Source organism: Garra rufa, chromosome 20 (genome assembly GCF_049309525.1).
Source record: "Garra rufa chromosome 20, GarRuf1.0, whole genome shotgun sequence".
NCBI lineage: Eukaryota > Metazoa > Chordata > Actinopteri > Cypriniformes > Cyprinidae > Garra > Garra rufa.
In genome coordinates this window covers 9450524-9472746 of record NC_133380.1, presented here as the reverse complement: position 1 = coordinate 9472746, position 22223 = coordinate 9450524, and the positions used below count along the sequence as shown (strand labels likewise).

Below are 22223 nucleotides of genomic sequence, written 5' to 3'. Positions count from 1 at the left end.
TTTAATGCAGCCCTTAGTCAACTAAAATGACAATATTGTTCAAGGACGAGTAGATGTGACATTTGACCTGTTGAGGGTCTCAACAAGGATGGTTCAGGGTCAGCATCTTTATTTAATAGTCAAGAATTTACAGTCAATAAATAAAAAACGAAATAATATATTTATATTTTATATATTCTATTATTATTAAATATTTTATATTTGTTGTTTTACTACATTTAGCACATTTTACATAAAAAGTAACAATAAAATATAAATTCTAAACAACAGAGATAAAGATATTGAATTAAATTTACAATTAAATTATAAAAAAATATAAATTTATTTTGCAGGGGCATTGAAAATATTAGCATTATATATCAATTATAATAATATAATTTTGCACAAGTAATAGAACAAATGAAATAATGAGCAATGCGCACTCAGATCCTTTCATATGTATTAATTTTCATCTAATGCACTGAAAACTTCTCCTCTGTGATCGTACATTGAGTCAATGCTACAATCAGCTGGAGATGAAGCCTACAGTTCAAACAATGACAGACAAGAGCAAAGAGAACATCAATAAGGAGCAGACTGCACAGATGCTCAATATATCAGAGTTATACAAACAAATACAGTGATGACAGTGTTGTAATAATATTGGCCTTTATCTTAACTGACAGTTTATTCGCTATTGGAAACAAATAGAACTTTGTTTTCTTAGTCTCGCCATATTAACTAAAGACTAATTATTATTTGAACAGTAAACATGCTCTACCTGTGAAATCTCCATTGATAACCCACACCATGCTCTCACGGTCTGTTTGAAATTCAAATATTACCCAGGTGAATGATGTCCGATGTTTACTTTTTTTTTTTTACACAGCTTTCTGGAATTCTGATTATTGGTCAGTCATGACAGCGGACAAGTGTTTCTGAAAAGCTACTGCAGCGCAAAGCACATTCATTTATTTATTCACTTGATAAGATAAAATAAGCTATAAAAGACTCTAGTGGAGTTGGAGTGTTTTGTGATAATGACTGCCTTACTGTACTTTATCCCTTACTTAGTGACTGAAATAAAGTCTGCAATAACATCTGTGCAGGAACAATAATAATGCATTACAGGCCTACAATGACCATAATTGCCTAAATGAACTGCAAAGCACAGAAAAACCTGAAACAATTTTCCATATTTTTACTATTCTCACTGTAAGTCTGAACATATACAGTTTATTTTAAAATACCACATATTTATACTTTTGCTGAATAATTGTATGATGGACGGCTCATCAGAACTAACCTATTCTCAAATATGTTAGCTTTAAAAACGCAGTGCATTGGCCAAATTGATTTGTTCCAGCTGTTGTCCAGAACTTTGTAGTATGTGGCCTGTTAAAGCCAACAGTGAACGTGTACCTGGAACTGACAGATGTATGTGGGCTGTCACTGAAACACTGACTCTAAACGCTTATTTTTGCTGTGTGGGGTTTTAAATCTGGAGGCCGAACTTATCTGACCATTCAAACTAGTTTTTATGTGTGCAAAAAATTGTTCTACAATTAAGACATCAACCTTGACGCCAAGATCAAACACAAAAGCTTAATTCGACAGGTGATAATAAACAGCCAATCAGAATTCAGCAGCCTCGAACTGAGCACTGCATTTTTACTAAACGAACCACTTCATTGCATAAACTCCAATCTAGGCAGACACTGTAAACACTAACACTGTAAGACCGACGGCAGAACAATATCTTTTAGATAACTGTATCCACTATCTCGAGGATGTCTGCGGTCCACCTGCCTCCTCCAGCAGCACTTGACACTGTTACATGGACACATTCTAAAAATGTTACATTGTTACCGCGACAACATCAATCAGCGCATCGAACGCCTTCATTGATGCAATGTAACACGCTGTCAAACTTCCGTTCTGCTCTCACTGATGGATGCATCAGTCATACATCCACTGCCTGACGCTAATGTCTCTTTTCGCAGTACAGTAACAGCAAGAGTTCAGGCGAACTTTACCTTCTTCAGAAGAAGACCGTGTCGGGAATAAAACACTGGCGATGTTGTTAGCGGCAGAACTGCTCCGGCCGGGATTCCTTGTATAATTCCATGATATGCGAAAGTCCCCCAATTGAAAATCGCGGCGTCTAGTTGCCAGTTGGATTTTGTCCGCACTTGTCCGCTTTCTCACCACCTCCACATGAGCCCTAAAGCTCCGCCCACTAACTCAACGCGCATCAGGAGTGAGAGATGATGGGTAATGGAGTTCTGAAACTCCACACAGCCGATAGATAGATAGATAGATAGATAGATAGATAGATAGATAGATAGATAGATAGATAGATAGATAGATAGATAGATAGATAGATAGATAGATAGATAGATAGATAGATAGATAGATAGACAGACAGACATAGGGTATTCATAGGTATGAATGGACAGACAGATAGATAGATAGATAGATAGATAGATAGATAGATAGATAGATAGATAGATAGATAGATAGATAGATAGATAGATAGATAGATAGATAGATAGATAAAATGGATAGATAGATATTTCATTATAAGAATTAATATGTGTTACAAAAGAAGCATATATATATACTGAGTGTCCCTTATATTTGTGCATAAGTCTGAATCTAAGCTTCTGCATGATTTGATGAAAATCCTGCTTGACAAGATCACTCTGTGAGTGTTTAATTACATCTACAATCAAAGAGGTGGACAATGTGTCCTTTAAAGAAATGGGGGAGGAGCTTATGAGGTCATGAGGTCACTAGCTGTCAAAAACAGGAGCCGTTTCTTGAGGTCTGGTGAAGAGAGTGTTTTATTTAACAATATTAATTGAAGTATATAATTCTTAATTACTGCATTTGCATTTGTCTTCATTATTTCACTGTATGCAATTTTGTGTAATCTCCTTAAAATCTGAGTTTAGAAAATGCACCCAATTGTTCAGAAACATGATACTCGAGTCATGGCAAATAGCATCAGACGCATACTTATTCTTAGAAATCTAGCAAAACAGGTTTGCATCAGGTTAAACTAGTGGCGTGATAGACTTACTTCCACGTTCTGTCCTTCAATTCTGGTTTTCATATGGACTTTTTAAAAAGTCTGACCCACAAATCAAGTTGGTGATCTACTTTTTTTCTTTTCTTGCATTTGGCCTACTAAAAACATTCCTCATGTTCATCAGTCGAACTGGAACACATTTTTGATGTGCTTTGGCACTGGCTTTTAACAGAGGTCCCTTGACAGACAGCACTATTTTAAATACGCTCTGGGTTGTTTATGAAATACACCAAACCCACTCCAAACAGGTTGCCAGGTGAGATGATCACTGTAGCGGATTTTAATTGTATTGAAATGATTTTAATGGGTCATATTAATATGGATGGGTCAAGTGTCTATTAAAGAGATTGTTACAGTTATCAGTACTGATTAGTGCAAAGCCTCAGTGGACCACAAGGCTGTATCCGAAACCTGAAAAATGCTGCTTTTATATATAGAGGACATCGGGGTATGTCTGAATCCAATGTTTGCATCACATCATGTCACAAAGATGCCTTCATATGGTCTATTTTTAAAGGCACTCTTTAACAAAGCAGCGTCCCAAAAACTCCCCAGAACAGCTATCACTCTCAAAAAGGTTGATCACCTAGCAACCAACAACACACACACAGACACAATAGAGGCTCTTTGTGCCTGTCATTCATGATGTGCTGTATTCTGAACAGCTGGGTGAGTAAGAGGGGCCACGAGTGTGGGTGGGCTCAGGTCACTATTATCATACAAAGTTGTGCGTCTTGCAATGGGCTCTCACCTTATTCTCCACCTGTGTGCGTTTGTGTGGAGTGGAAGAGAGCATCGAGTGAGCCTTTGAGATGGAAATATCTGCAGCTACAGCTGCTCAAACCCAAAGTGGCCATACGGCCCAGTCCTTTGATCTGTTGATGGATGCAACAGTTAACCCACGGAAAACAACTATTATCTGTGGAGAAACACTGTAGACAACTATGAGATGTGACAAATGTCATTATAAAACAGTTCAATTTACAAGACATTAGGTGATGGACTGGAGTGGTGTGGATTACTTGTGGATTATTGTGATGTTTTTAATCAACTACAGTTGAAGTTAAAAGATTACGTGCACCTTGCAGGATCTGCCAAATGTTACCAAAATAAGAGGGATCATACAAAATGCATGTTATTTTTATTTAGTACTGACCTGAATAAGATATTTGAATCAGATGTTTATAGTCCACAAGAGAAAATAATAGTTGAATTTATAAAAATGCCCCTGTTCAAAAGTTTACATACACTTGATTCTTAATACTGTGTTGTTACCTGAATGATCCACAGCTGTGGTTTTTTTTGTTTAGTGATAGTTGTTTATGAGTCCCTTGTTTGTCCTGAACAGTTAAACTATCTGCTGTTCTTCAGAAAATCCTTCAAGTCTCACAAATTCTTTGGTTTTTCAGCATTTTTGTTTATTTGAAACCTTTCCAACAATAACTGTATGATTTGGATGATCTTTTCACACTGAGGACAACTGAGAGACTTAAATGCAACTATAACAGAAGGTTCAGATGCTCACTGATGCTTCAGAAGGAAAACAATGCATTAAGAGCTGGGGGTGTAAACTTTTGATAAGAATGAAAATGTGTACATTTTTCTTATTTTGCCTAAATTTCTTTTTTTTTTCATATTACTTCTGTAATAGTTGCATATGCGTCCCTCAGTTGTCCTCAATGTGAAAAGATGGATCTCAAAATCATACAGTCACAACCCAGAAAGGGTTCAAATACACAAAAGTGCTGAAAAACCAAAGAATTTGTGGGACCTGTTTAACTGACTCATGAACAACTATCACTAAAAAAAAAACACACACAGCTGTGGATCATTCAGGTAACAACACAGTATTAAGAATCAAGTGCATGTAAACTTTTGAACAGGGCCATTTTTATCAATTCAACTTACTTTCTCTTTTGGACTATATGTGAAGGTCTTTTATGTGAAATATCTTATTCAGGTAAGTATTAAATAAAAAATAACATGCATTTTGTATGAACCCTCTAATTTTGGTAAACTAATTAACATTCTGCAGATTCTTCAAGGTGTATTTAAACGTTTGACCCCAACTATACAGTATTTGTACTCTCATTCTGACGGCACCCATTCACTGCAGAGGATTTATTTTGTAGTGTATCAACAAAATAGTCTGTAAAGAGTGATCTAAAATACAGAGGAACCACCTGGACCCTTTTGGGGTCTGTAAATTGAATGCTGGCTGCAAGGCAAAACAAGAATTAACTACCCATTGAGGAGGAAACGGCCATTGTTTGTTATGGTTAATGCGATTAAGGCTCATAATGAGCCGCACATTAGAGGATAACAGACTTTTTAGAGGATGACAGACTTTGAGGCCAGCTTTTAAACTGATCCTGCTGATACACTGGCCCTCTCATAAACTACATGAAGGAAATCTGATTGTTATACAGTTTAAATCTGTACAGTTGAAATCTGATTTTGTAAACAAAGCCAATTGTCATCTAAATTTAGAGTCTACGTAAATGTGGCATTATCTGGATCTCATTATAAGGTTTCTTGGTCTGGATCAACATGAAATGCATTCACAAGCCAATTCACTCCCAAAATGTGACGCACTTTCAACTGACATAAGACGTTCAATGAGAAAAAATGAAGGTGTTATTGATTTCCAGTGGGGAATTAATGGATGGATGTATCATTCACAATTCAGTCTTGATTTGAATTGCTTATGGTCTCAGTTAAGACAGCCAAGAGTTTTTTTTTTTTTATCATACTCAAGGTTGACATTTACTTCAGCTAGGAGTCGGCAAAGTATATTTACCATTACCAAGAGAATTATATTCCTCTGAATAGCCACTGTTACTTAGTGTTTGAACTAAATCCAAATTTCAGTTGATTTAAATGGACAGCTTGGTCTGCGTTCAGGCCCTGACAGTCTCGTCTGGTTCTTGAAGGATCTACAACATAAAGAGAAAGAATATAAGAGTAAATGAATCAGAAAATCACTGCTATTTAAAATTTGGGGTTAGTAAGATTTTTTATAAAGAGCAGGTCATATGGTATTTTAAAGTGTCCCTACAACAGACCTAAATGCATTAAAGGTCAGAAAACATTGTAATTTTCTCAGAATTTACATTTAATATTATAATCATTTTGCAATGATTTCAAATTATTTTTTAAACGATTCATTCGAAGCAGTTCTGAGATTCTGAGAAGTCTACTCTGCTCTGATTGGTCAGCTGGCCAATTCTGTTTGCGATTGGTCTTTCCGTACTTGTTCAGAGTCTATCTTTTCTTTTGAGAGACAATATCTTTATTTATCACCCTTTTTTTTTGTTTAACAACTTTGCCGACTGTTTACACTAAAGGATAGCTACATTACAAACTGCGAAAAATATATTTTTCGAAAACCCATGACCTGCACTTTAAAGAAATGAATGCTTTTATTCAGCAAGGTTGCATTAAATTGGTCAAAGTGACAGTAAATACCTTCATAAAGTTACAAAACTAAAAAAATAATAATTAACAAAAGCCTGTTTTTAAAAAAAAACTTCTACTGTGTAGAGATTTTGGACTATCGACTCTATCACGGTTAAAGGCTCACATGACATTGCATTGAAATCATTTCGCTATATGCGCACACTGTCTGAGAAACTGTTTCTGAGAGCTGTCAGAGAGGCACGCACACGTGAAAACGGTGCTCATGGTTATTTTTGCCACTTGTAGGCCAGTTAAATACACACCATTGTGTTAAAATGCCTGTCTTTCCAAGTATCCTTGTAAACATAGTAATTTAGTAAAGCAAACAGCTGAGAAAGAAAACACGTGTAACACTATACTGGATTTGGGCAGGTCTTAAAGTGACAGCAGTCTAATATTCCTGCTGTCTATCCTTCATGTTAATCAAACAACAAAAGTCACTGCTCTTGACTAAATCACTTTTGTAACTTTAATAAGAAGAAATACAGTCAAGCTTGAAATTATTCATACCCCTGGCAAATTCTGACTTAAAGTTACTTTTATTCAACCAGCAATTTTTTTTTTGACCGGAAATGACAAAGGCTTCTCCCAAAAGATAATAAGCCGATGTACAAGGGGCATCATTGTGGAAAAAAATATTACTCATCTTTTATTTACATTTGAACAAAAAGTGGCATGTCCTAAATTATTCATACCCATCTCAATAATCAATAGAAAAACTTGACTTTCCATAACAGGAATAAATAAATACATTACTATAGAAAAATTTATTTTACAAATTAAATTGTAACATTTCACAATATTACTGCATGATTACTGTACTTTTGCATCCTGGATAAGCATACGAGACTCTAAAACATTAAAAAACTTCTTAACCCCATACTGTTAAACAGTAGTGTAGATATAAAACAGACTGTCTGTACAGGCAACGTCACACTTCAGACTGAAACCACTGAAAAAATATCTCTGATGTGATATGAACCACCTCAAATCTGATTATAATTTTAGCCAGACATGTTGCACCCACCACCGTATCACAAACATATACCACATATAATGACGTGACACGACCACAAAGATGACAGATGCAAAAGAACCAGAGTTATGTGTCCTGTTCCACCCTACAGGACAAAGTTCTTCCTCACTAAAAATAAAAGACAATTATACCGTGATAATAGCTCTGGTTTTCCCAGAGGAAATGGTCTTATTAAACGAGCTACAGCATTACTCTAACTGGGTCTTGTGGCTTATTGCTCCGTAAACCTGGATTGTCATTGATAAGCCATTATTTTGTGTTGAGAATCAGCACCAATAATGAATACCACAGTTTAGCATTTCACAAGCTAAATTTAACCTAGGACAAAACCAGTAATACAGGTAAAATTTTGAAATTGAGTTTAATGGATCATCTGAAAGCTGAATAAATAAGCTTTTCATTGATGTATGGTTTGTTATGATAGGATTATTATTATTATTTTTTTTTTTTTGAGGAAAACATTTCAGGATTTCTCTCCATATAATGGACTTCTATGGTGCCCCCGAGTTTGAACTTCCAAAATGCAGTTTAAATGCAGCTTCAAAGGGCTCTAAATGATCTCAGCTGAGGAAAAAGGGTCTTATCTAGCGAAACGATTGGTTATTTTCTAAAAACATTTACAATTTATATACTTTTTAATCTCTACACAGAGCTAGACAAGACAAGCATTTGAGGTTAAAAAGTATATAAATTGTCATTTTTTTAGAAAATAACCAATTGTTTTGCTAGATAAGACCCTTCTTTCCTCATCTGTGATCGTTTAGAGCCCTTTGAAGCTGCATTTTGGAAGTTCAAACTCAGGGGCACCATAGAAGTCCATTATATGGAGAGAAATCCTGAAATGTTTTCCTCAAAAAAATTATTTCCTTACGACTGAAGAAAGAAAGAAATGAACATCTTGAATGACAAGGGGGTGAGTACATTATATGTAAATTTTTGTTCTGAAAGTGAACTACTCCTTTAATATCCTAATGATTTTTGGCATAAAAGAAAAATAGATCATTTTAACCCATACAATGTATTTCTGGCTGTTGCTACGAATATATCTGGGCTATTTAAAGGAGTAGCTCCCTTTCAGAACAAAAATTTACAGATAATGTACTCACCCCCTTGTCATCCAAGATGTTAATGTTTTTTTTTTCTTCACTCTTAAAGAAATTGTTTTTTTGAGGAAAACATTTCAGGATTTCTCTCCGTATAATGGACTTCTATGGTGCCCCCGAGTTTGAACTTCCAAAATGCAGTTTAAATGCAGCTTCAAAGGGCTCTAAATAATCCCAGCCGAGAAAGAAGGGACTTATCTAGCGAAACGATCAGTTATTTTCTAAACACATTTACAATTTATATACTTTTTAACCTTAAATGCTCATGTTGTCTACCTCTGCATGAACGTATATTCCAGTTCATGACAGTTAGGGTCGAAAAACCTCCATCTCATTTTCTCCTCCAACTTCAAAATTGTCCTACTTCACTGTAGAAGTAACGACCCGGTGTTTACAAGTTGAGCGTGTAAAGAAGATCAAACACCCTTTCCAAAAAATGGTAAAACACTGATGTAAGACTATTTTAAAGTTGGAGGAGAAAATGAGATGGGAGTTTTTTGATATACCCTAACTGTGACGAACTGGAATACACAGAGTACACACAGAGCTAGACAAGACTAGAATTTGAGGTTAAAAAGTATATAAATTGTAATTTTTTCTAGAAAATAACCAATCGTTTTTCCTCGGCTGCGATCGTTTAGAGCCCTTTGACGCTGCATTTTGGAAGTTCAAACTCGGGGGCACCATAGAAGTCCATTATATGGAGAGAAATCCTGAAATGTTTTCCTCAACAAATATCATTTCTTTACGACTGAAGAAAGAAAGACATGAACATTTTGGATGACAAGGGGGTGAGTACATTATCTGTAAATATTTGTTCTGAAAGTGAACTACTCCTTTAAGACTGGTTTTGTGGTCCAGGGTCACAAATAAAGAATAAACACATGCTTGACAAACAATCCAATCCAAGAGATGCTCATCGCCATATCATATCATATAATCTAAATCCTGCACGCTAGTACGTGGTAACTATGGAAATAACTCATTTGTACTCATCTGAGATATGATATCTGAGGATGCGGCACAGACAGACTCTTTAGAGAGAGAGAAAGAGAAAGAGGGATCTCATCACTATTAATGTATTCGCTCAATTTCCCCTCATCGAAACTGGCCTGTGATCTAATGCTGTTAGCTCTTACACAATACAAAAAGCTGAGTTTAACGTCACTTTCTTACTCCATTCCGGATGACAGGACCTCCGGAGGTCTGCGTTGAGTAATAAGGGCCGATTAGCGGGTTTGAGCTTTGAAAGCCGAGCAGCTTCATTAAGTCACTATTAAGCACTGTTCAATTTGACTGTCACTAATGGCAGCGTGGAGGACAGGCGTGACAGATGAAAGGAGACTAGGCTCAGCGTGTTTCTGCAAACGAAGAATTAAAGAATGTTAAACAGCTAAGAAAGAGCAAAGGAAGCAGATTGGTTTGCTTTTAACACAAAAATATGGGCGCTTGATGATTAGGAGCTTATGATGTTTCATTCAGCCTGTTGCATCATCTTACCTCAGGATATTAAACCCAGTTTTTCGGTCTGCTACACGTAATATGGGAATAAAAGAGTGAATAATGAAGGGATGGCTTTCAGTAAAACTATAATGAGCTTAGTGTCACACTTTTATGGTTAAACGTGTGAAGGACGCACTATTTTGAATACTTTTTGAAATTACCCTCTAACTTTTTGAAGTTCATTTTTTTTAAACTGACATACCAGTTTTATTGATTTTTCCACACAGTATAATAGTCAAATTTTACATTTTATATACCACGGAATGTATAGGCTATAGTAGGGATGTACCTGAATCCGATTACCATATTCAGAAAGAAAATGTATCCAGACTATCCACCTCATCATCATCAGCCAAATCATCACAATTAAAAGAACCAAAGACTTAAACTACTTCAGCCTGTGTGCATTAAATTTAATACACAAGTTTAACAATTTGAGTTGAGTTACTGAAATAAATGAACTTTTCCATGACATTCTAATTTATTGAGATGCACCTGTATATATTTTGAAAAGAAATGATCAGTTGTCTGTGTGGTGCATAACAAAATAAACTATTCTAGCATTAAAAGGTAGAATAAATACAGGTAAAATCATAATAATACTAGTAGTCATATACTAGGCCCATGGTATTTTCTTTTATAAACCGACCCGGCCCCCCATTAAAGAAAAGAAAATTATGTGGCCCTCTCAGAAAAAAGTTTGGGGACCCCTGCTCTTTAGGGACATACCGAGAAACAGGAAGAAAAAGATGGTAGTAATGCTGCATTCCAGGCAGGTTTTTGAGGCCATAAATCACAACTTTAAACCACGACTCACGACTTTGTAGCGTTCCAGGCAAGTCACGCCAAACTGCCTGAGCGCATTTATTATTATTACAGTATTATTATTTTTCAACGTGTACCACTTGCATAAACACTGGATCTGTAGGGGCTGCCATTGTTGTTTCGTGGGCTATGTGACGTCAGAGCGTGGAAGTACATCGATCTAGTACGAGTTCATGGGTGGGAAGTCACGGTTTTGACTGCCGTTCCATTGCACTTTTCCTGGAACGCGGCATAACCCCCCTAAAGGGAATAAATACAAGATGGGGGGAAATAAATAGCCTATTTCTCTTGTTGGGTAATTATAATTATTAATATGCGGGACATTGAAATCGCTTTTGAACGATACTGTGCTTGCAAGCGGCTAACCATGTCCTGTCAGACTGTCTCCGTAGCACGCGTTATTCGTTTTCCGTTCCTTTCTGAATATGGATTTACTTTTTGTGTATATCCCTATAGTGTACTCATACATCACAGTAGTGGATGTTACTATAACGGCCTAAAAGTTGCAACGTTATTTGGGCCACTGGAATATTTTTCTTCTTTCTTTTTTTTTTTTTTTTTTCTTATGTTGCAGTGAAAGTCTCCTGAGAATGTTCTATATAAATATATAAGGCAACATGGTTTTAAACTCGGCTGCATTGAACACCAGCAGTGTGGACATTAGCCGAGTCTTGAGGGACACACTTGTTTAATAAAACACTGCCCTACTTTCTCCTGAGAATCTTAAGCCAGAGAAAAAAAAAACAAAAAAACAAGGTCAGTCAACAAATAGAAATGCATCTTTTTTGGGGATCACAAGTTTACTGCCTCTTTTTGTTACCCATTCCATAAAATGTGTACATATGTGTATATGTAAGTATTACCAAAACTTTAAATATGAATGTTAATCAATCAATAATAATTATTATAACTACTTACTATTTTTATTGTTTATTACATTAGTTTTTTTATGTACATTTTTTATATTATTTTTATTAAATATATTATTACATACAAAAATAACTATTTTATACATCATCGCCATTGCTTATTGATTAATATGAAAAATCAAATGACAAATAACAATTGTTGTTAATGTTATTAAGTTATTTAAAATTATACAAATATTTAAAATCTTATCAATAATAATAATAGTAATAATAATAGTAGTAGTAATAAAATAATTGAAATTAAATACATGAAAAGAAAAATCTATAATAATACAAAATAATAATATGCAAATAATAATAATAATTATTATTATTAATTATTTATAAATAATAATAATAATAATTATTATTATTAAAAGCAAATAATAATAACTTAAATCTTTGGCTATTTGATTTTTCTGTCATTTTCCCAAATATTCTATATTAAATTATATTAATATCTGAACTTTAATATTGACTTAAAATAATTACTGTATGTGTAAACATTAGGAGTGTTGTATTTTAAATCTTAACAACAATAATATTAATAATAACGAAATAATTTAAATAAAATACATGAAAATAATAATAATAATACAAAATATAAACATAAAAAATTGATTTTTAAATCCTATTAATAATAATAATAATAATACCAATAAAATAACTGATATGAAAAGAATAATAGTAAACATTATATAAAATACTAAATAATTTTCAGCAAATAAAGACAATAATAAAAAACCTAATTCTTTGGATATTTGATTTTTCTGTCATTTCCTCAAATATTCCTCAATTAATTTTAAACAGAAGTATTGCTCTATGTTAATTGATTAATAATTAAATTATAAATAATGAAGATTGTTAATGATATTTCAAATCTGAATCTTTATAAATATGAATGTTAAAATGGTATAATTTATTAATAATAATAATAATAATAAATTTAAATACTAACAAATATAAACATAATACAAAATAATTATAAATAAATAAAAACAATAATAAAAACATCTTTAGCTTTTTTTTTTTTTTCGCCCTAAAATTCTTTATTTAAATATATTAATTACTCAAAGTCAGAGGTTTCAGGTATTGTCCCTCACAACAGTGCAGAGGTTTCCGTCAGTGCCGCTCAATTTCTCTCCATCTGAGAAGAAACTGTGACCCCCATCATGAAAAGACACCAGTGAGACCCTGACGTGCCGTCCTTTGTTAGTCAAAGCTTAAGTATACCCCTCAAGAGGCACAGCTGACACTTGCTAACTGAGCAGAGAATTACTGATTTCACTCTTCAACAATCGTTGCTAAACACTCCAGCCTACACGCGCCGTCCAGTCGATATCACACATCCCGTTACCATAGAGACTCGGGAATGTGCTCACTCACCAAACCCAATGAGTCATGAGACAAAAACAGGATTCGGAGAGTTTGCCACCATCCTCACATTATCAGCCCATCCAAGTGCAAGGAAAAATAATCACCACACAATGACCCCAACCACCAGACACATGGAAGACAGTGTGTCCACTTCAATATGTGATTCTCAGAAAAATTGTTGAGCAACACGGTTTTAAAATTTGGGTCTCTGCAATCTTGAGCATTTGCTTACATCCTTGAAAAACATTTTGCACATTTAGGTCATCATACATCTGATTACATTATTATAAGACATTACAATACAGCATAGACATGTTACAATAATATTTTGAAACATAACAATTTACAACTTTTGCAAATTATTATTTATCAATACTAATATCTATACTAATATAATAGTGAATATTTCTGTCCCTATGTCAGTGTATGATTTCCTAAATGTCATAACAAATTATAATATTTTTAAAATTACATTAATTTATAATAATAATAACACATTTATTTAAGTATAATAAATAACAACATTTATGAAAAAAATAAATAAAACTGAACTCAAAAATATATTTTTAATAAATATGATATATATTCTTTAATATTATATAATTATATAATATTAAATTTTTTACAATATGTTTTAATAATTATTTTTTGGTAATTATTATTTATTAATAATACCACATTATTTGTATTAATACAAATGTTTAGGCCCCTGTCTCAGCATATATCATCTTAAACGTGCTATTATAAATTATTTATTTATAAAAAAATATATATATAAAATTTAATTTAATTTTTATATACGCCATTTAATACTCCTAATGTTTAATATTTAGCTAATTATTTTAATAATTATTGGTTGGTAATTATTATTTATACCATACCATACCATACCATACCATTAATAATACCATATTTTATTATTTTTATTAATACAAATATTTAGGCCCCTGTCTTGTCTATGACATCTTAAACATGCTATAATAAATTATTATAGACTATTATAAATTATGATATTTTCAAATAGGTTAATTTATTTATTTTAATAATTAATTTATAATATTTTATAATGTATAATTTTTGTTTTCATATTTAGCTCTCATTTTGACATTTAGACATGTTACAATAAATTATATTATGTTTTTAAGCATATAATACTTTACAGTGCCTCTTGCTAATCATTATTCATCAATACTAATTATTTAAAATAGGTTGATTTATTATATTTTTACAAATTAATTTTAATATTTTTGTTAATTATAATTCATTAATAATACTTTTTTTTAATTATAGAAATTATATTATATTATTAATTTTTTATTCTATTTAGCTCTCAGTCTATGACATCCTAGACATGTTATTTCATAATTAATTTACACAATAATTTATAATTTTTCAACATATAATAATTTACAACATTTTTGCAAATTATTATTTATCATTACTAATATATTTATATTAGAAATATGAATGTTTCCATCTCTATGTCAGTGTATGATATCCTAAACATGTCATGATAAATTATTATATTTTTTAATATATATATATTTTTAATAATAATAATAACACAATTATTTTATATTATAAATAATCATGAAAAAATAATAAAAATTTAACAAATGTTTATTGACTGAAGTTACCATAAGAAACAGGAAGTTCAGTCCAAAATCCAAAGGCGAAAATAACCAAACTTGATGTGTAAAATGTCAATGATATAGATGGAATCTATCTGCTTCTACCCAGCATGCCTTGTGCTTTGCTCTGGTTTCTGGTCTCTGTGCTAATTAACCCAGATGTGGATATTAATATTGCGGTGGAGATGAAAGCGGGCTGGAGTGGAAATGGGGCAGATGAAGAGGAGAGGGGGCAGATTTCAGGGTGGCGTCAGAGTGAAATGGGTCGCTCCCACCCGTGTGTGACAGGAGACTAAAAGCCGTTACTATATTAAAACACCCATGGGCCCTTTTTAATTGCTCATTACCCACCAGGATATGGTCAGAAACCCAGACTGCTCTTAAAGGAGACATTTATGGTAAAACACAAGATGCTGCTGCTGTAGATTTTGGAAGAACTGATAAAGTTTGTGGTGACATAGTACAATAATGATCAATTAGTTTGATTTCATCCTGTTAATAAGTAAGATTTATCATCTTATTGTAAAACCTATACTGGATTTTTAATCCAGATTACTATGGATTACTATGTGAATCATGTGTTTGAGAATTTGAAAAAAAAAAAAAAAAATTATATATATATATATATATATATATATATATATATATATTTTTTTTTTAAGAATTATTTTTGGTAATTATTATTTATTAATAATACAATATTATTACAATACAAATATTTAGGCCCCTGTCTCAGCATATGACATCTTAAATGTGCTATAACAATTTAGTATAAATTATTACATATTTTTAAAAAACAGGTTAATTAATTATATTTCCTATATAATTCATAGTAAATACAACTTGAAATGTTAAAATATATAATTAATATATAAATATTAACTACAAATATTTTTATTTTTTAAATGGATTTATTTTTTATTTAAGTTTTAGTTTTAGTAATTTTAGAAGTTAAACGTATGCATTTTGGTTAGTCGCTCTTTTTTTAATTTAAGTTTTTTTTTCATCTGATATTTATATTTTGTTTAATTTCAGGTTTATATAAATTTCAGAAAATGGACAAAGCATTTTTCCAGAATTTATGAATCTAACTAAAATAAATGTTAATTTATACAGAATACATACAAAATAGAAAAAAAAAAATTATATATATATAAAATAAGTTAAAATATATAATTATTTTATAAATATATATATTTTTAATTTAATACATTTTTTATTTAGGTTTTAGTTTTAGTAATTTTAGAACCTAAACTAATGTATTTTTTATATATATTTTTTAATGTAACATTTGTATCTAATTCCATTCCAGCTTTATTTCAATTTCCGAAAATAAAACATTTTTATTGCATTTATGAATCTAGGTTAAAGTTGATAAATATACTCATGGTTGTTCATATGTTCATAATACATTAACTAACATAAATTTTAATTTATACAACTTGAAACGTTAAAATAGATATTTTTAATTTTGTAATAGTTTTTTTTTTTAACTTATGCAAACAAATTAAACCTGATTAAAAAGTGTCAAAGAATTTGCTATAAATGATTTATTGCTAAATGTACTAAAAAACATAAAATATATTTTCTATTTTGCATTTTTCTGCAAAAATAAAAATAAAGAATTAAATAAAAAAATAGAAAACTTTTGCCCCTAAGTTCAAAGAACATAAAAAATATATATATAAAAAAATAAAATTAGTAATAATAATAATAATACATAAGTATTTCTGCTAGAGGGTCAGACTTTAAATGTTAAATCAATCATGATATTTAAATATAAATTCACATTTTGAACATTAAATTAACCCTAAAACAAAACATTAATAATCCCAACTCATTAAGACGCATTAAACACTTTATTTAATGGAGAACTGACATATCTAATGGTAAAAATCCTGTGCAGTTTGAAGCCCCACAGTGACAGACTTTCCTCAGTGGTATTTTATCAACATTGGGCACTGTGTGCGTCCCACTTGATGCTTTATTTTGTCCACCTGCGTAGTCAAAAGTCAGTTCTTCATACCTTTCTATATCACGCTTTGCAAACAAAGCGAGTCTGGGCAGCAGCGAGTGCACTCGGACGAGCACCATGACCAGATTGGGCTGGCAAGAGTGGTTGATAAACCTTCCCACATTACCTACAGTCACAGGGTCCACGAACGTCTGGGTGACCCTGTCCCCTCCGCTGTGCTCCTGCACAGCAATAATGTAATTCATATCTAGGGGAGTCTGAGAAAGCTGGCGGCGACGAGCCTCATGAGACCCGATTACTTCCCCCGCGTATTCGCATACGAATCGGCCACAAGGGAGGCGCTCAAGAGCCTCCACCCCAAAACCCCTGTCCTTGGTGCTGAAAACACCCAGGCGAATCTCGACCCCCTTTTGAACGACACGGTTCTGGCAAGACTCGCTGCAGGCGCATAAGGCATTGCACTCGAATACAGGCCTGCTGTAGATGCCATCCTCTTGCTGTTGGTTCAGACGTCCCTTGCTGTCATACGTCTGGCCGAACCTCAGGCAGGGGCAGCTGTCGGGCAGGCAGGATTGGGCACGACATGAGCAGCCGGGGAGGGTCACCGCACTCGGATCAATGTCACAGCCTGGTCCTTGTACACTTTCTGGCACATACTAAAGGATTGAGTCAGATAAAGACACGCTGTGAATTGGAAATCAGTGAGAAAGTGTATGAAAGTGCTGCCATCTAGTGGTGGTGTGAGTATCCATGCCATGTAAATATCGCTATGGTTATTCAAATAAATTTAAGTGGTGTTTGAAAACACTACTAGACTGCAAAATGATCAAAAAATACCATTATATCTTTAAAAACTTTAATGTAAGTCGAGTGAAATATTATGTATGTACCTGAAAGTTGGAAAAAGCCTCTTTGGGAACACCGTTCTCAATCAAAACAGGAACATTCTCGAGTCCGCCAGTCAAATCCCGGCTGTATGCTCGTATCATGTCTTCTTTGTATATGTATGTCTGATTTAGATATGAAAGAAAACATTATTATTTTCAAGCTTGTTTACAATATCCATACATCCATGTAATAAATGCGAACGGAACCGGAAATGCTACATGACGAGCATAACGCTCGACGCTGAAGCAAAATAAAAGTCTAGTCATGCGTTCTGTTTACTTAGAGACAGAAGAATCGTATTATCGTCCTTGAAGACGTTTTATGATGTTTATGGCTATATAAGTAATTTATCAAATCATAATATATTAAAAATTTAGTTTTAGTAACAACGTTTATGTATTGTACAATCACAAACGTTACGTTATGGTATGGTAGTGTTTTATTAGTTTCATTATGCTTTTAGCAGCTGTTGGTATAGGAGAACTAAACATACCTTTTCCCATATTTCTTATTTATTATAGGCTACTTTACACCAAAAATGTTCAAAGAATGACAGGAGGCTTATAGTAACACAATTGTGGTTACACAAATTGATTTGACTTTGAAAAGTTTCCGTTTTCAGTCAGTGCAATAAACATTACAAACTAAAAACAGCCTAAATTTGATTAACCATTATGAAATGTAATGACTAAACTTATGTATCATCAGGTTGGGGAGTAATTAGTTATTACGTAATTTAATTACTAAATAAATTTAACTATAATCCGTTACAGTTACTGAGAAAAAAATGTGTACAGTTATTTATGAAAATGTTAACGATTACAAAGTGGGGGTTTACACATCTGAATATTTTCAAATACATACAGATTTGATTTCTTTCCAAAACTGCATTGGCTGCTCTAAAATATGAGAAAAACAGTATCATAGCTATTACACTATTTCTTATGATTTTATTATTATGATCTGTATTTAACTTCAGAATTGATTTTGTGGTGGCTGTGCTTTAAAACGGAATTATACTGTAAAGTTAACCCTGCCTGCTTTAAATGTAGATCAAAAGTAATCAAATGTAGTGATAGTTGTTCATGAATCCCTTGTTTATCCGGAACAGCCCGCTGTTCTTCAGAAAAATTCTTTAGGTCCTACAAATTCTTTGGTTTTCCAGCATTTTTGTGTATTTGAATCCTTTCCAACAATGACTGTATGATATTGAGATCCATCTTTTCACACTAAGGACAACTAAGGGACTCATTACAGAAGGTTCAAATGCTCACTGATGCTCCAGAAGGAAAAACAATGGATTAAGAGCTGGGGGTGAAAACTTTTGAACATAATGAAGATGTGTCCATTTTTTTAGTACTGCCCTTTAGAAACTACAGAACATACATGTTTAACAGAAGACAAAACAAGTACCCTGACCTTCAAATTCAAAACGTTTTTGCATTGCATTTTCTTCTGAAGCATCTGGAGCTTTTGAACCTTCTGCATATTTTGTAAAAAATATTGCTCACAAAGGGACTAATTAATATAACCACAAGCAGCATGATCATTTAACAGAGTTTTTTATTTAATGTTTAATCACAAAAACATCTTGATAACAGACACTAAGACATAAAATTGTGTATCTGGAGAAAAAGCACTGAACATTTTAAAAACAGTCTGATTGGCACTTTAGTGCTTTCCATCCACTCCCACCTCTAACTGGCATTCCTCTGTGCAGATGTTTGTTGCATGATAAATGTACAGCAGGCAGCAATGTATTTCAAACACAAACTTCTGCAATTTAACAAGAGAACAGACTGGTAAAACATATGAGGGCAAATCAAATCTAAAAAAAAAATTAGTTAATAATTAAAAAAAAAAAAAAAAAAAAAAAAAAAAAAAGCATAATGTCTCTTCACTCATGGTAATTTCAGTCTATATTTGCATGACCGTTAATATATTGCATGGAATATCAAAGTTCAACAGCTGATTAATAGCAGGTCACAACCAAACGACACTGGGCTGTTTGCATGAGCGAGCACCACAGAGACAGTAACAGTTTGCCTGACAGATCAAAAAAGAAAATAAAGGAGTAGATACAGTATAACCTCAGCTATAATCAGCCATGAAATGAGGAAAACACATATCTGTTAATAGCATAGACATCATCACAATGGTCCCATACAGAAATGAACTCCTCTACAACAGCCAACCAATAGAAATTTTAGATAAAGTAAATCAAAAAGACAGAAGGTGAGTGTTCGTAGCCATCATCTTGACTTTGACGTCGACCTGGGGCAATGTCTAAGTCAAGGTTTCCCCTTTTGTGACCTAAAAAGACAGAACAGAAAAAAATCAGGTGTTTATTTCAAACAATTTTAAACAAGAAGGTCCTGCAAACTCGTTAATGACTTCATAAAAGTCATAAAAACATACTCTGGCTTCGATGTATTCAATCCTCCTTTCCAAAGCCGTAAGCTTCTCATTCAAAGTGGCTAAACGGGACCTGCAGGACATATCTGAGGAAAAAAAATCAGAAACATTTCTGTATCAGGAGACATATGAGATGCTATCAGTTCCTTTGACACAAAGTATCTTACAATATATCTCAAAACAGCCAATAATAAGCAAAAAACAAACAAAAAAGGACCACAAAAACAGTCATAAGGGTCTTTTTTTTTTAAAAACTGAGATTTATACATCATCTCAAAGCTGACTTAAGCTTTTCATTGATGTGTGGTTTGTTAGGATAGGATATTTGGCCGAAATACAACTATTTGAAAATTTGGAGGGTGAAAAAAATCAAAATTGAGAAAATTGCCTTTAAAGTTGTCCAAATGAAGTTCTAAGCCATGCATTTAGCTAATTAAAAATTACGTTTTGATATATTTACAGTAGGAAATTTACAAGTTATCTTAATTGAACATAATCTTTACTTAATATTCTAATGATTTTTGGCACAAAAAATATAATTTTGACCCATACAATGTATTTTTGGCTATTGCTTCAAATATACCCATGCTACTTAAGACTGGTTTTGTGCTCCAGGGTCACATATATACTCTATATAGTAATATAAATTACATTTTTAGTAATAACAATTATTACATTATAAATAAGTGACCTTTTAGTTAAATTATATATATTACAGATATACCGTACTAGCACTGAAATTGGGGATGGTTTATCAAAACAAACTGGATTAGTTAGTCTTTACATTAGTTCACACTGTTTGGTCCTTTGACCACACGCAAAGACTGTATATGTGTGTATATAGCTATTGAAATATGTATATTTCAGTATATTACCAAATTAAATAGTTACGTAAACCCACTATTTATTATCAAAAACATCTGAAACATGGACGACTAACGTTAGATGGACATCAGACCAACCCAACGCCCTGTATGTTTTTCCTGGTCATTGCACTTCCTTTATGTCTAGTAAACTACGTCTTCACCAAATATACTCATTTGTTATGATATTACTTGCTTCTAAACGACATTAAAACCCAAAAGAACTTATGTAGCACACATATTTGCTATATTTGAATGACCCGTTGCTCTCGATTAGCATGCTAGCGTGAAGAAATGGCGTAATAAATTACGTAAAAATGAACGACAAGCCGCAGCTTCGCCGTCTTACCGAAGGAATTGAGGAAATCAGCTATCTTCTTAATGCTGCTGGTGATCACTTCGATATATTCACGGTTCGCCCAGTCTTGGTGAATTTCCCTTTGCACTGGATCCTCCTGTCCGGCCATCGTGAGCTAGTTAGCATTAGCCGCTGACTGTGCGAGAGCTTGAGAGGAAGGAGCAGCGCCCTCTGATGGACAAACACACACACAGTTCATTCTGGATCCTCATTGTGCGTGGAAAAAGAACGGAAACACAAATATGCGATTTATTCTATAAATTTAAAATACAAATACATTACATAAACATACATGAACGTTTTCTGGCTTGAATAAAATCTCCCTGTAAAATATTTAATTTTCTATCTATTGTAAAAATGTATAATGAAGCCAGCGCGTACGAACGTAATAAACGGAAAAAATACACAAACAGAAAAATAACATTCTAATGCACGTTATTAACAGACAAAACGGTTGACCATAACACATCTGGAGATTAAGATTCGCATTCTATCGAAGTATGTTATTTCTATTAACAATTTCGACTAATGTTCAGTTTCTAAACCTTGTACTGACCTGTGACTCTTAAAGCAGCACTTAATTATTTTCATAACCGCTTTTTTTCAACGTAAGAGCGGTCGCGGCCATTTGTAACTTAAATGTGCCAGACTTCCGGTGTCATCTGCTTTCAGTTATTTGTGCCGCTTCATATTGTAAACTTATATTTTTAATGTCATATTATTTTAAAGTATTGTTGTAATTTTAAATACATTTTTCAGTTTGACACTTTATTTCTGCTAATCATTTATGTCACAGTTTGGTCAGTTTC

At 32.9% G+C, this 22223-nt stretch overlaps 2 protein-coding genes across 2 annotated transcripts; both read right to left on the bottom strand.

Annotated features, from left to right (window-relative positions):
* Positions 1–16755: 16755 nt before the first annotated feature.
* setmar (SET domain and mariner transposase fusion gene) lies at positions 16756–17967 on the bottom strand. Its single transcript, XM_073826329.1, has 2 exons — positions 17781–17967; positions 16756–17546 (listed from the first exon to the last, which is right to left on the bottom strand). The coding sequence occupies exons 1-2, from the start codon at positions 17877–17879 to the stop codon at positions 16779–16781; spliced, it is 867 nt and encodes a 288-aa protein (XP_073682430.1). The 5' UTR covers positions 17880–17967; the 3' UTR covers positions 16756–16778.
* A 1356-nt stretch (positions 17968–19323) lies between these two features.
* brk1 (BRICK1 subunit of SCAR/WAVE actin nucleating complex) lies at positions 19324–21565 on the bottom strand. The gene is made up of 3 exons (XM_073826129.1): positions 21406–21565; positions 20197–20279; positions 19324–20091 (listed from the first exon to the last, which is right to left on the bottom strand). The coding sequence occupies exons 1-3, from the start codon at positions 21521–21523 to the stop codon at positions 20065–20067; spliced, it is 228 nt and encodes a 75-aa protein (XP_073682230.1). The 5' UTR covers positions 21524–21565; the 3' UTR covers positions 19324–20064.
* Positions 21566–22223: the final 658 nt, after the last annotated feature.